The sequence below is a fragment of the Chrysoperla carnea genome, chromosome 4, assembly GCF_905475395.1.
Source record: "Chrysoperla carnea chromosome 4, inChrCarn1.1, whole genome shotgun sequence".
Taxonomy (NCBI): domain Eukaryota; kingdom Metazoa; phylum Arthropoda; class Insecta; order Neuroptera; family Chrysopidae; genus Chrysoperla; species Chrysoperla carnea.
The window spans coordinates 48,525,075-48,541,082 of record NC_058340.1 but is presented as its reverse complement, the minus strand read 5'-3'; the positions used below and the strand labels follow the sequence as shown (position 1 = coordinate 48,541,082).

General features: G+C 27.0%; 1 protein-coding gene across 5 annotated transcripts; it reads right to left on the bottom strand.

Moving 5' to 3' along the window:
* Window positions 1–786: 786 nt before the first annotated feature.
* LOC123298572 (heterogeneous nuclear ribonucleoprotein 27C) lies at window positions 787–15,570 on the bottom strand. Of its 5 annotated transcripts, none has more exons than XM_044880620.1 (7): window positions 15,411–15,569; window positions 14,508–14,711; window positions 12,836–13,026; window positions 8,879–9,313; window positions 8,731–8,808; window positions 8,379–8,615; window positions 866–1,333 (listed from the first exon to the last, which is right to left on the bottom strand). In XM_044880620.1, exons 1-7 carry the CDS (start codon window positions 15,446–15,448, stop codon window positions 1,224–1,226), a joined length of 1,293 nt encoding a protein of 430 aa, XP_044736555.1. In that variant the 5' UTR covers window positions 15,449–15,569; the 3' UTR covers window positions 866–1,223. The 5 variants fall into 5 exon arrangements, with proteins under 5 accessions (XP_044736558.1, XP_044736555.1, XP_044736557.1 ...); XM_044880622.1 differs by lacking the exon at window positions 866–1,333 and adding an exon at window positions 4,669–4,810; XM_044880621.1 differs by lacking the exon at window positions 866–1,333 and adding an exon at window positions 5,093–5,291.
* Between the last annotated feature and the right edge of the window lie 438 nt (window positions 15,571–16,008).

Below are 16,008 nucleotides of genomic sequence, written 5' to 3'. Positions count from 1 at the left end.
TTCATATAATCACAGTATTAAATTAAATAATATTACTATAGTTTTAAGAAAACCGCAGATTATGCTTCGAAAATCGAAAAAACGTTCCGAAAACCGGAGACTCTTTTTCAAAAATGTAGCCGGGAGAGTTGGCAACTGTAAAAATATAAATTTTTTTCTTACGGAGCTCACATAGATAATGAGATACAAATGCGTTTGGTTTCTTACAAAATAAAAGTGAATAACTTAACCTGGAAAAATTTGTATTTCTTACTTACCTTTAGAATATTATATCATAAAAATTATCTCATATTTTTGATAAAATGATAACTTGTGTTCGACGCGTTCAGCCATAGACGTCATTTAAACTAACTTACTTTTCTTTGTTAGAAATCTATGTACCAAAGTTAAATAAAGCTCTCTTCATTAATCAAATGATAAGGTTTCAAATTGAAAATGACTACAAATTTAAAGCATATTATTATTTTTAATATATATATGATGAACCACATTATTCAGATATAGAAGTTCTTTGCAGTTTTTTTGTTTTCAAAGAAAATGAAGTAGGTACAAAAATAGTTAAAATCACATATTTATGATAGAAATAATAAATGACAGAGTACACTTATAATGAATGGAAAATACATACACTAACACTAAATGTTAATTTGTAGATACATCAAAAATAAAAACAAATTCTAACTAAATAATACAAAGTACCACTAAATGTTAACGTTATTATTCTAATTTTGTAACAGCTACAAATTGTATAGTCAAAAATGATTTCCTTTTAATAAAAAAAAAAAAAATTGGTCGCGCCAAAAGAATATGGCAATAATTATTAAGAAAAACAAAAAAGAAATATTTACGAAATACTAATTTAAATATTAATAGACATTTTAAATGAATATCGAAATTGAATTCATGTTGGAAAAGTAGTCACGACTCATGCAATTTGATACACAAAAAATAAGAATGATCAAATGAAATTGTTTCCTTATTTTTTTGGGCTTCTGCTCCTTCTGCTCTTTCATATATCAATCGCAATCCATTTCAGATATTGTTGTTAAGTTATATTTGGAAATAAATTCTGTCGTAATAAAATAAATATAAAAAGATAGCAAAAAAATAAACAAAAATTTGTTTTATTATCCCCTTCCAAGCAGACTCCATGGGATATTTTTACCGGTAGTTTGTGTTTTAAAACATGAACTAAGTTGTGTATTTGTATTTGGATGAAATTTTTAACGTCGATATGGATGATACGACGTTTGTTGTACCGGCGTGTAGTTACCTCCTCGTTGTGGGCCACCACCGGAATAAGTTGAATCACCTGCTGCTGTATTGTAGTCACCTGCGGGTGAAGAACGTGAGTTCAAACTCTCCTCACTCTTGCGTCTCACAGTTGTTGAACGGAAAGATGGAATCAACATATGGAGCATTCCTGGATTATAGGATATGTGAAATTAGGATAGGATTACAGTAAATTTGAAGTTGGATAGGGATAATGTTGAGTTACACATATTTTTGTTTAGACACACGTTTTGAAAAATTTGCAAACAGATAATCATTGACTATGTAAAATTTGTAGCTAATTTTAAAACTAATTATTAAATATGGAGACAAATTTAACAATTTTGAGGCAAATTTAAACTAATATTAATTAATACTAAGTTATTAATTAATTTTTAAATCTAAAATATTAGTCAAGTCAAAAAAGGTTTTAACTTCAAGAAAAGTTTCGATTATGATTTTTTTAAATATTTACCCGTTCTACCATTCACAGCATTACCTACCACGTTTTTAAAACCTGACCTAAAGTTTGTAAATGAAAATTGAAGATTATTTTATCGTTGAATCCTTTCTTGTCTTATGTTCTTGTATAAGTGGGCTAACAAATTTTAAAAATCGTGTGATAGAAAGTATTTGAATTAATAAATTCAATTTCTATTACGAATATTTACATTTAAATTTTTTTTAAATTTTGTTAGAAATTTTCACGAATATGTTCAATTTTGTATATTAGTTTCAAAAACATTAGTTTCAAAATTTTCGTAGTAAAGTCAACCCATAAAGCAAACTCTATGGGTGAGACAAAGTTTTAAAATTATTATTATTTCCCAAAATCTTAGACAATTTTAAACTGCGCATTTGACAATTTTTTTAAACTTCTTATTAAAACGGCCACTATCCCTGCTTTGTCCAAGTAACGCCCTAAGTCAAAACGTAATAGGTCCATTTTAATACGCTATGAGGTCCGTCATTGGGTCATCTTAGTCTGTAAATATACCAAATATTTTCGGTCTAATAGATTCGGAGTAAAATCGCCTGTGACGTGTTTCTACAAGGATTCTATTTTTTTTTTTTTTTTTATCAGATTACAGAACAAAAATAAAAAAATTACTGATAATCCGGAATTTTTCTACAAAAAAGATTCTTATGAGAAATTTATTTTTGTCGAAATCGGGTAAAAATGATAAATTTTTTCTTCAAGTTCATTAAAATATACAAAACTTTTAAATACAAATTTTTTGTATAACTGTCTTCAAATCGATTTCAACTAACTGTTGTGTATATTACATATTTAGATATTTAAAATGCAATTTTTTCTGAACCGACCCCAAGTAAGTTTCTGATATTATAAATAAAATACAAAAACCGACATTATAAATGGGAAAATTATCAAAATCGAAATTATTCTTGAAGATAAAGAGTTATCTTGGTTATTTTCACCGTTCGTTGACTCAACTTATAAATAAAAATAGTAAATATACGAGAAAATTTTGAAAATATTTAAATTTACATTTTTTCAAAACTTGCCCACTCTTAGTATTTTTAGTGCTATTTTTTAACCATTCATACGCATTACATTATATCACACCAAATTATTGTCGAAAGGAAATCGAGTATATATTAGAAATAGGGGGGCCGGCGGCAAGGCAAATAAAACACTTTTTCATTTTTACTACGTTTTTTTAATCATAGTTGTCTTAAGATAGTAATTTCATACATATTAATTTGTTTTCAAATATAGCAAGTAATAATTGTAAGCTTAATTTTAAAGATACTACTACGATCAAGTGTATTCTACGCTATTATTTAGAGTGAACTAACCCAGACAAACTTTTTTATTTAAACTATTCTAATTTTACAATATATATAATTTATATATTTATATATACTTTTTTCTTCTTTTCAATATATATAAGAAAGATACTGTTTTTCACATACAAGTGTTGTGTATAATATATAATTTTTGTTTTTAATAATAAACATGAAAATTATGGCTATTATTTTAAAAATTGTAAAAAAAAACATACACAGAAATAATAATTAAATTAATTAATGGTTAGTCAAAATAATTCCAAATATTTAATATAATAGGTACAACAAAAATCTTGTAACAAATAAATTAGCGTGAATACTAAGAAACAACATGTTGGCATTAATTATTATATGACAAAAACGTAAAATAAATTAAATTATATAATATCGGACAAATTAAGTGTGGAAAAAAAATGCATAAGGAATTTTGCTTAAGTTACAAAGAGGGGACAAGTTATATAACAAAATGTATTATAGTAACTCAACAAGTTTCATAATTAAGGGAAAAAACAGTCAGATCATATTCAATAAAAAAAAAAATTAACCAAACAATACTCCAAATGTTGTACTTCAATATTAAATTATGAACTTTTAAGGTTATTGATTGGGCAATTTTCTTTTTTTTGGTTTAGTGTCGTAAATATAATGAGCATCAACTACATAGATACCATTTTATGAATATATAAAAATTATTTAAGTTTTTTTTCGTCAAATTCTATTTATTTTTAAAAAGGCAGTTTTTTTCGATCATTAAAAGGCGATTTAAACAACAAAATTTTGAAAAAAATCTATATAGTTGATACTCACACAAAAAAATAATAATAAACGCATAAGCAATAATACTTTTTTAAATCTACAAATCTTACACGACTTAAAAGTGTTTCATTTGTATCCATAAGGAGTTTAAATTTTATCCAACTTTTTAAAATAAATATTAAATGAGCAATCAAAAGAATTAAATCTTATATCAATCAATTGAAACACTAATAAGCAAACGATTTAATTATATTTAATATAAGATTATAATTTAAAACTTATTCTGTATGTGTCTCTGTACATCAGTCAAAAATTGTCCTAAATTTCATTTCTCAATAACTAGATTAATAATTAATAACAAGATTTAATTAACGACTTAATATCTTAAAATCTGTGACTCTAAATTGTTTTTTTTTAAATATTTTATTAATTGTAAATAGGTAAAAGTGACCTCTCTCTCATTCTAAATTGTATTTTTAATTAAATTTGTTTTTTGTATTGAATTAATAAATATGTACCTAAAAGTAATTTAAATACTAAGAGGATGAATATGTTGTTGTTCCAACTGACAATACAATATTTCTTTTTTTTTAGAATAAGTTTAAATTGTAACTAGTATCAAGTTTTCATTTTGTTAAGGTAGAATATAGTGCTGTGGCATTTTGATATGACCCAAAAATATTACATTATTTTTTTTTATTCAAAAAAGTCGATATATATTTCTTTTTAATTTACTTAATTTTTATTTGTGATTCGAAACAAATATACAATTTTTTTTTACTTTAAAAAATAACTAATTATTATATCGACTAATTATTAATTAATATATGCACAACACTAAATATAGTTTTTAAGATTTATTATTATTTAGAAATAGTAAAAACAATACACAAAAACGCGCCCCTACTTTATTAAACTTGAACCATTCTGTTAAATGTCAAAGATTTCCTACAACCAGACAACCGGAAAACTAAGCAAAGAAGTATTTTGTTTATAAATATGTTTGTTTTAATATTATATAGAATTAATAATAATATAATAATATATATATTGTTTATAATAATATGAATGAAAAATGTTTAAGAACAGTGCCACGCTGTTTATCCGCAGCCATTTTTATATTTTGTAAGCTTTCGACATGTTAAAAAATACAAATTTTTATTTTTTATTTGTAATAATAATAAACTAATCGGTGAATCGTTAATTTTGTTTTTGTGTTTAAAAAATTATATGTAAATTATTTTAAAATTAATATTTTTATAATTGTAATTTTATTATTATAATAATTTAAATCAGACTTCAAATAGGTACACACATTATTCGAATTTAATTTAAATATTTATAATAGTTTTAGTAAATTTAGCAAGTAATGTAGTTGAAAATATATGATGCATCATCCAGCCCTTGCTTGATGGTTTGGTTTCGGTTCTGCACACTCCCGTTTATAAATCCTGGATGGCAGAAGTTCAATGTCAGAGACAAACAAGTGGGATGGTGCACACACGTAGCATACACAGTGAGGATAGCTTACAAAAAATTCTTAATACTCACTGATTACTCAGACACGGAGAGTACTCAGAGCAGACAGACAGAATAATATTTACTAGCTATTTAATATTTTAAATATTACTAATTAAGGTTTATTGAATTGTCTACGATGTGAATTAATAACTTTAAATTTTCTATTCAGATAGGAATTTCTTTTTTTTTTTAAATCTTTTAATTAATAATTTAACTATGTTTTAAATATATTTTAATTCCCTAGAAAAAAATTTAAATACGCGTAATTTATATCAAGCTACGTTTCAGTGTAGAGCAGTGCTAGAGGTGCCAATCAGCATTTTGTGCAAAGGCCGCCAGAACATTTTTTTTTTTTTATAATTTATTTCATACATTTAATTTAATATTAATTCTACGACATAAAAGCGAAAAATAAAAAATTAAATTAAAATAAACGAATTAAGAAATAATATTAATAAATAATTAAATATAGATAATTAATAATTAATTAATTGACACAACGATGAATTGTTGTTCAAGTGAGGAATCCAGTTGTTGATCAGTTTTTCAATCTCTAAACAGTACAGTAAACATGTATCTGGTTTTCATATTAATATAATTTTATACATGTCCACATTGCATTTAAAACTTAATTTTAGTTATATTATTTAGTAATTCTACAAGTAGCATTATTTATATTAAAAGTAGATTTAATATCACAACCAAATTTAAACTAAGAGTTTATTTTCACTGTACAAGTACAAGTAACAGCTATTTAATATGCTAAATATGCATTGTGGACATGTTTATCATCAATCATTTTGTTTTTTCAGATACACAATTTTTATAATTTTAGATTTATATTAATTAATAATAGTAATTAGTAAGATAATATACTATATAAATAAGATTTATAAAATGCTCATGATTGGCTCCTCGAAATTTTCTACACTCAAACACAATCTTAAAGTTAAAAAGGTACTGTTGTCACAATAATCGTCCTATGTAGTAAGATAAAAATACTCTAGTGTTTTTTTTTTTATAAGTAATAATATTTATCTAGTCTCATACGTCAGAATTAAAATTTGTATAATATTTTAACTATGTAGAGTCTCACATATAAAACTTTTTAACTATATAAATAGTTTGGGAAAATTAATAACAAAATATATTTATAATAATTAAATACTTTGGATTAGAGAACACATATATTTCTGCTGTAGCCACATCACCTCTTTTTCCAATGTGGAGTTATTAAAATGAATCAAAAACATGTCATACGGATATGACGAATTATTTAAATGCTATGAAATTCAGAGGAAAGGTGACATAAACAGAGCAATGTTTTTATTATCAATAATAAATATAATTAATTAATGAACAATGGCGTCAGGTCGAGCATTTGTGGTGCAAGGCGTCAGGCGTATTTTTTATTGATTGTGCCTAGCGGCTTACTGCTAGATTTTGTTTTGTTTCTTTTTTTTTACAATAAGGTTAAGATACGATACAATAATACGAACTATAATATTACCTAAGGACAAACATTTCCCTGAATCAACTTTTCCCAAACAGATCTATAAGAATTAATATTACGTCAAAATTACAATTATTAATTAAACTAGATGTTTTTTCTCATTTTTATTTGTAAAATTTCCTAAATAAGTATTGTGTATTTTTTATTTTATAGTCCTTTTTTGTAAATATAAATTTTTCTGTTCTAAATTTAAATATAATTAATATTATTTAAAAAATATCCTTGAGATTTAAGTAAATTATTAGTAACAAATATTTTAAAAATTGAGAATTATTTAATTTAGTTAGTCTAGGGAGAGACCATTATTTTTAAACAAACAAAAAAAAAACACAGTGTGAGTCTAATACAAATATTTGTAGTAAAAAACTATACTTATAAGTATAATTTAATTTAATTCATCTTATCGTTAAATTTAAAAATATAAAATCAATTACACTCGATTAATAATTATTTTATTGATTGGACAAGGCTTCTTTTTTATTATTTATTAAATATAATTAAATTGTAAAAATGTTCGAATGGTCTGTGAGAGGGTAAATGAAATGTCGATTATCGAGTTTTTTAGTTTTAAGTTTGTCTGTCACTGTCAGTCTAATCTATCTAAATACCTACAATAATTCTCATCTTCAATATATAAAATATATAAAATATTTACATAAATTCAAAATATACAAAAAATATTTTAAAAATAAATAAACACATGCAGAATATTTTTAATTAATAATTATTATTTCATTTATTTTATTGTGTTTTGCTTGTTTTTTTATCTTAATTACGAACGACAAAGAATATTGTAGTAGACTCAAACACTGGGACAAACTTCGTATCGTTGAAGTTTTTTCAAAAAGGGATACGTTTTAATAATGCTATGTATTTTTTGTTTTTAATTATTATATGCTTAACGACAACTTGAGCAGTGCTTAAAAATAGTCAACATTTCTGTCTGTCTGTCTTAAAAACTAAAAAATGATCCAATTTTAAAATTAAAATATGCACACTAATGAATCTCCTTGGGTGTACATCGTGTGTGTGTGTGTGTGTTTTTGACTTTTTTATATGGTTCGTTGGTCAATACAGTGATTCATTACAGTGACTTGTCTGTGACGTGTCTGTTAATCATTGAAATTAAGTTTGGCAGGTGCGACCAGCCCGGCTCTCTTCATGTCAATCACGCCAGCGCGTGTCCAACTGTTGCAAGACACAATATTCACGTTATTCATCTTATGATCAATGTGTTTCAATCCGGCTGTATTCAGGTCGGTCTGATAAGCGCCTGTACGAGCTGCATAAACGCTAGCTTCAACATTTAATTTAACACCACTTTCTGGATAGTAAGTGGCTTGTGCTGTATTTGTAGCAGCATTTTTATAAAGTTCTGGTTGATAATAATTTTTTAAAGTAGTGTTATCAGGCTGGCCGGAAATAACAGCCGGATTGTCCCCAATATTATCAAAAAGTTGTCAAGAGCTGGGCCACTCTTTAAAATCATTGAAATGTTTTGCACCTGCGTTGGGTGGCTGAGAGGCATACCCTCCAGCTTGGGATCCCGCGTCGCTGCCGTATGAACGTGGTGGTTGTCCATAACCAGTTGCATCAGCGCCATAACCAGTACCATAGCCAGCTCCATAACTTGAATAATCAGAAGCAGGTTTGCTAGCAGCTGTTGTAGATTGCGCCATTGGAGGTGCACTTGCAGTTGCTGGTCCGGCCGGACCAGATTGTTGACGTGAATACATATCTCCTATAACAAATATTTTAGTATTTTTTAAAATATCAAACGTTTTCAAATGAGAGCATAATTTGGAAAAATCTAAACTCATTCATTCTATTGCGAAAAAGGATGGAAAAAAAATTACCAGATGGTCCAGCTGATTGGCTGTTCTGAGGCATGTTCCAGCTATTCCAATTAGCCGCACCGCTACCGGTTCCTGGACCTAGGGGAAATGCTCAATTTGTCACATTTACTCAATTATTTTAACTAAAATTCATTTAAATTTCACTTACCATAAGATCCATATCCTTGTTGTTGAGGTGGTCCTCCATAGTTATTTCCCCATTGTGGTGGTGGACCTTGAGGAGCTGGAGGTGCACCCCAGCCTTGATATGAACCTGGCCCTGATGGTGTACCGTATCCAGCGTAACTTTGTTGTTGTGGAGATGTACCCCAACCTTGATATCCTTGTAACATATTTGGCCCCATTGGTGCTCCCATGTTCATTGGTGGACCACCCATTTGTCCATTTGGTCCTTGCATCATTCCCATTGGTGCTTGTGGGGGCCCCCAAGCACTTGCGTCTGCTCCAGTTAATTTACCGGCACCTGATCCGTCTCGTGGTTCAGCTTTTTTAATTTCAACTTGTTTACCATTTAAGTTTACAAAGTGTTCGGACACACAACGATCAACCGCATCATCGTCCTCAAATGATAAAAATCCGAAACCTGCAAAAATATTTTTTTTGTATACCTATGGAAAAGCTTTTTTTTCTGGTCTAAAATCGTTTTTAATTTTAAACTTTAATTAGGTTTTTATCTTAGGTATGAATTAACAAACTTTGCTATATTTTCGCTATTGGAAAAATTAATTTTGTTAATTGTTAAAAATGTTATTATATAAAAATCTAACTCTTGGTCATCAAATATTTTTAAGTAATCAATTGTTATCCATGATAGTTTAGTGTCGGTAATTTTAGAGGTGAAACAAATTCTGTACTATTTCAAAAAAATATGTGGAAGTTGCAGTCAGAGATGGGCATTATTCGAATAATTTTTTATCTGAATAATTATTAATAATACACAATTTTTTTTATTCACGAGTGATTTATTCGCATAATTCTAGAAAATATTCAAGGTTTTTTGATTAATCCATAGTTGTTTCATAGTTTTGTTGTTGTATTGGTACAAACAACAGTCTTTCATTTATGTTTAGTAAATTATTTTTCGAGAAACGCTACAAAACGCTACAATTAGCGAATATATTATTCCACAAATAATTTATTCGAATAAGAATAATAATTCTATAATTTTATCCGTCATTCAGGAATAATTTGGTTATTCTTATTCGTTATTCGATTAAATTTTGCCCATCTCTAGTCAATTGTCTGTTTGAACTTGTTTTATTTAATCTATAGCTGATAGAAAATTATTTTTTATGAAGTTAGGGGTTTTCTGCACTCTCCCGGTATTTATTCCTACAATCAATAGAGGTTTGAACAGGAAAAACCCGCTACGGCGAGACATTTTAACTGCACGGCTTAAAAAATCAAAAATTTTTCAACAAATTTCTCTAAAATTTTCCAACAAAGTAATTAATTGACAATGACTGCCATAAAATAAGTACTTTCGAATTTTTTTCTATAAACTTCAAGCATGGACACATAAAATTTTTCTTGATAATAAATAATAAACGATTTTGTCATAGCTAAACCTTGATCACTTTATCTGATTTCAATATTATAATTTTTAATTACAATTGCCAAAATATTTGTGTAATGACTTGTGTTATTTTAACTATACAATATATTAAATAAATTTTAATGAAAGATCAGTTAATATTTCAACTATAAATATTTTAAATATGTTGTAAATATTCAATAATGTAAACAAATTAAAATATCAAATAACCAATTTATTTAATACTATCTACAAATAACAGCAGGAAAACTTAAGATAAATCGATAATGATAACAGAAATAATAATTTCAATTGAAAACTTCTTGATAGATGAATTGTTGATGATTTTAAGGTTAACATAATACGAATTCTTTGATGTCGACTATTGATTTACTTATGCTCAAAAATTTTACTAAAAACTCTTCTAGTTTGCGAATTAAGGTAGTTGTTACCCAAATCACTTAAAGATGACCCCGCATTTTTGGTTTTTAGTTGAAATATTATGAATACATCAATTGATAAAAAAATCAGATTTTTTAACGCATGATTCAGGAGATTTATAAATGGAATATTATGAGTGTCATTGTTCAATAACTCCGAAAATCGAAGGTTTATAAAAAATCGACAAACTTGAGCTACCAAAAAAATGTTTAATAGACAGAACAAAGTCTCAAACGTACAATAGAAAAAATTCAAAACGATTTACCGTATACTTTCTGTTTAGTTAATTTTTTAATATCATCTGGCTTCTATCTCTGTTGTTTAACGGAAATATTAAAACGCATTTTGTGCGAAAATTTAAATTGAAAAAAATTCCTTAGATTACATATAATGCTTTTATGAATGGTAGCATAATTAAATATCAACAAATATTAATTTAATATTAATAATATATATTGTTTTATTTTATTCATAATCAAAATAATATGTAAATTAAAATTACGTTGTCTTTTGTTTAAAAAAAAAAAAAAATGATACATTTAAACAACTGATCATGGAATTTAATTTTAGTCAACTCAGTTTTTAAAAATGTTTTTACGATTTTTATATTGTTAACGTGTATTAAATTTGATCAATAAATTGTTTTATCATCAGTTGTAAAATACAATTAAAAAATGATTGCCGGTTTGACTAAGTGATTTGGGATAACAAATTACCTTAAATTTCGGTTTCAATCTATTACGAGAAACATAGCTGTTGAGTATAAATCTTCTACGTTTAAAGGCATTGTGCGAATTTACTTTTTTTTCGTATGTGAAAAAATGGTAACAAACTAAAAAAAATTTGGTGTCATTTCATCTAAAATGTGAATATACTTTTAAAACTAAAAAATAGATAATAGAAACAAGATACTCTTCCGTGTTTTAGAAAAAAGATGTATCCCAAAAAAAAAAAATCTATAGCTCTAAATCACTATATTATATGTATATACAGTAATATAAAGAGTTTAAAATATAATTTTTGAGATACCATGCTGGTTATTAAATCGCCATAAGCATCGCAGCATTAAAATTTCTAGTTGTCATTGTAAAATATATATCATTGTGCGGATAGTTTTCGACTCTATATGGTGCTGTTGTTTAATATTTTACTTAAGATTTACACTATTAACAAATTTTGTTTGTGTGTACTAGGTAGATGGAAAGTTACAGCCTAGAGATAACTGGCTAACACTTTAGAAAGTGTAAATTCAGATTTAATATATTATAATCTGTGTAATAATTTTATAACATTTAGAAGCAAGAATATACTTTTGCGCCTTTTTTAAATGCGCGGCAATTTGTATTTTGACACTTTTGATCTATTCTGGTATATTGTCATATAACACCCTCCGGTGCTGGTTAAAATACATTACACATTTATTCTTGTTTTTATGATTATTATGGTTTCTAGTTTATATGATTACACAACATTCAAAAGTCGAGAAAAGGCTAGCTGAGAAAAAAAAAAACAATTTTTACCTTAGGAATAGACTAACAGACTTAACATGTTCTAAAATATACCTTTTTCCCAATCTTAACAGTTCAAGGATTTTTTATATTAGAATATCAATAAAAATAAATATTGAAAAATCTGCCAGGGCCGTTGTTTTATTTAATTTAGATAATAAGTTTCTATGAATTCGATTGAGCTGCAATTCGTCTCCTATGTTTTGAACTACTATATTCTTATTTTAGACTTAACAAAAAATATCAAGGCGGTAAAAACTGTTTTTTACACAATCTGAAAATATGGAGATTAAAGCAAACATTGTGATAAGTAAAATTAATTTTAATTTGTTTGCATTAATAACCTTGCGGTACTCATTTTAATCAAAATTCTAAAAAAAGAAGACTTTAAAGTATGAAGCCAACACATTAAAATTATTAGTAATCGAATCCATTGATTGAAAAGCATTTCATTGAAAGTTAAATGTTAGTGAAATTACTTTAAAATAATAGGAAATAAATATAATTAATATTTAAGTCATTTGGTGTTTATGTACACCCCTTCTCCAAATTTAACCATGTTTACAGATATATTGGTGCCAAATAATAACACATTTAAAAAAAAATGTTCATTAAGTCTTACCTCTAGATTTCTTCTTTTCTTGATCGTACATAATCACAACTTCCATTACTTTACCAAAACGAGTAAAATATGTCCTCAAATCAGTCTCAGTAACATTTGACGGTAATCCACCAAGAAAAACTTTTGGATAACCTCCGCCACGTTTTGGCTTTTGTAATGTACGAGGATTACATGGCTTAGGATCGATTGTTCTAAATAATTTAAAAAATAATACAATTACGAACATATTAAATTACGCGCAAATATTGTTTACTTAGAAAATTGATCGATTCATTTATTTTAGAGGTAACGTTCCTATGATCAGGTAACAGGATGCTTCCAAGAGGCAAATGCCTCTACAGCTAGCTTTAAAAATGATTTAAAAATACTCATAATGTATGGAATTTTGGCTGCATAATATTTCAATCTTTCGTAATCGATGTTCGAAAATCAGAAAATCTATCTTTTAAACCGTAACAGATAGAAGGAAAATTCAAATACAACAAACGTTTGTTTTTTAAAAATAAACAATTTTTCACAGCACAGATTTGCCACTGCTTCACAATTACAGGCAGCAAATAAAAAATGTTTAATGTTTCCACTAAAATGTTTTCAGCAGAAAATAGGGCGTTCGCTTTTTTCTACTCGACAGAACTATTGTTGTACACATGGAAAACCTATAATATTAAAGTGAATATTCCAAGTAGCGGACAGGCACATTCAAAAATCTAGAATTATCTTTTTAATATTATGATATATTATTTCTCTAGCCTGCTTTTCTGTCACATTGCAAAGATCTTCATTATTCCTTTATTAATTTCCATGATTTATCCTTCATTTTAAAGTTTATCGTGCTGGATAATGATGAAAAATAAACTCCCGCTCTAAAAACGTATCGCTCAGTAAAAAAAAAAATAGGCTAGAGAAATAATATTAAGATTTAATTTTGTTCAATATGTAATTTGTATATCATAATCTGTAATAAAATTGCTTATAAAAAGATTATAAATTATTGTTGATCATTACTTATGTATTATTTCTCTAGCCTGTTTTAGCCACAAGTACCGCATTGCGGAATTCCGCACGGGTCAAGCTAGCTATTTACATATTAGTTTAATTGTATCTGTGAAGATATAGAATACAAACTCAATAAGTTTATGAATACATGATCTATATTTTAAACGCCGATTGCGATAAATCTGTGCTTTACCGGAGGTCGAAAACAAAGACTTTTATTCAATACAATATAAACCACATAATTTCACCATTTCGAACTGTTCCGAATATCTAATTCTGAACATAAATTTTAGCGCCAATAAATATTTTCGCTTGGCAGCATCTTTTGGTGTTTTTCGAAGCCCCAAATTAAGAAAAACTTTACAATTAAACTTGATTCAAATAAGCTATGTACAAAATTTTTCTCCTTCAAGTGTTTTTAGAACTGAACGTCCATTTTTGACAGTGGACAGACAATAAAATATGAACTTTTTCATTTATAAAATTCTAAGTATTGTTTACTAGAATTTCTAAAATTGTAATAATGTCTATTTAATGAGTTTCAACGAGCTTTTGAAGCCTATCTATTAAATTATGATAATCTGCAGTATTTAACTAAATCTTGAAGTATAAATCGCAAACAATCGATCAAAATTCTAAGAAATATAATATTAAAAAAAAAAAAAAAAGTACATACCGGCCATCAAGTGTGTGTGGACCACTTTGTAAAACAAGTGCGACATTTGCTGGATCTGAGAATGTGACGAAACCAAAACCCCGAGAACGTCCTGATTCAGAATTTTTCATAACAACGCAATCTATTACCTCGCCATACCGCGAAAAATATCGCTGTAGATTGTCTTGTGATGTTTCCCATGATAATCCACCCACAAATAATTTTCTGTTAAAATATATTCAAACATTAAGATATTAAGTCATAAATACAAGCATTGTTTTAAAAACTTGATAATGTAGATAACTATAATTGAAAATTCTTGAAATTTCATGAATCATGAATAGAAATTAATAAAATATTGTTTAAAGTAGAAATAAACATTGATTTGCAAAAAAAAACTTCGTTGTTAAGTTAATTGTGCTTAATTATTTGGTCAAGGTAGAAAACGTAAAAAATTAAAATATTATAATTTTAGTTCATTCCAAAATTGAAGTGAATGAAGACATTGTATATATTTTGATAATAAAACTTATGAAAATAAAAAATCATATATACGTAATAACTTTGCCTCCTTTAAAACGGTAAAAATATATTGTCATTCTTTGACCGTTCACAACGCCAGTTAAACGGCTTGGGGTCGCTGCCCGCTTAAAGCCGGTTTACACTACATAAGCAATATGTGACTTGTAAAATATAAAATAAATTTTTGTAAATCGAATATTTTAATAAATATGTATTAAAACAAACATTATATAGTGTAAATTAACCTAAATAAGCGAACTATATATAAAGTAAGGTCGACAAAACATGAGGTTTTTGTGCCAAGCCTTAGCACGTCATGACCTAAAATACGATTATTATCAAAATAATAAACGTAAACAATAACAACTTTTATATTAAATATAAGAAATATGTTATAAATACCCTTTTTCATCGTCATCCATGTCTTGAGGAACTCGCATTACTTGCTAAACCACTAAATAAATGCTAACTAAACTGACCAACAGCCGGTTCCCACACGACAAGCTATCCTACTGTAATGGCAGCTACACTACTTCCGTCGGCTCAGAAAGGTGTGCTCAGAGCGCCGCTACCAACTAAGAAACATACTATGAATATCATATTCACCCATAATCATTATCTTCAATAATAAAATCTTAAAAACTTAACATAAATTAACACTGTTTAATTAATTATTCTAAACTTAAACAAAATATACCTTAATCTGAAAAAATATAATGCGCTTGATTTTAATGTAAAATAGGGTAGGGCTCAAAAATTTTTTAAAATAGCATGGTATTATATTCTTTTAAAATTAATTTTATATGATTAAAATAAAAGTTACATGCTACAGTGATAATAGAAATCACAAAATAAAATTATACAGTAATTTTAATTTTTGTATGCTACATGTAATATTACTTGAATGCTACCGCAAATTCAAACGCATATCCGCCAGCCACCTATCGACCGAACGCCTGCGCAAAACGTAATGTTATTATTAATCAACGTTGTTAATATA

Bases quoted from the DNA above. Each gene is read 5' to 3' on its own strand.
- LOC123298572 (XM_044880620.1), bottom strand. From the start codon at position 15,448: ATGCGAGTTCCTCAAGACATGGATGACGATGAAAAAGG. The intron at 13,027-14,507 runs GTATGTACTTTT...TAAATTATTTAG, and splicing joins CCACACACACTTGATGGCCG to AACAATCGATCCTAAGCCAT. The intron at 8,809-8,878 runs GTAAGTGAAATT...CATTTCCCCTAG, and splicing joins ACAAGGATATGGATCTTATG to GTCCAGGAACCGGTAGCGGT.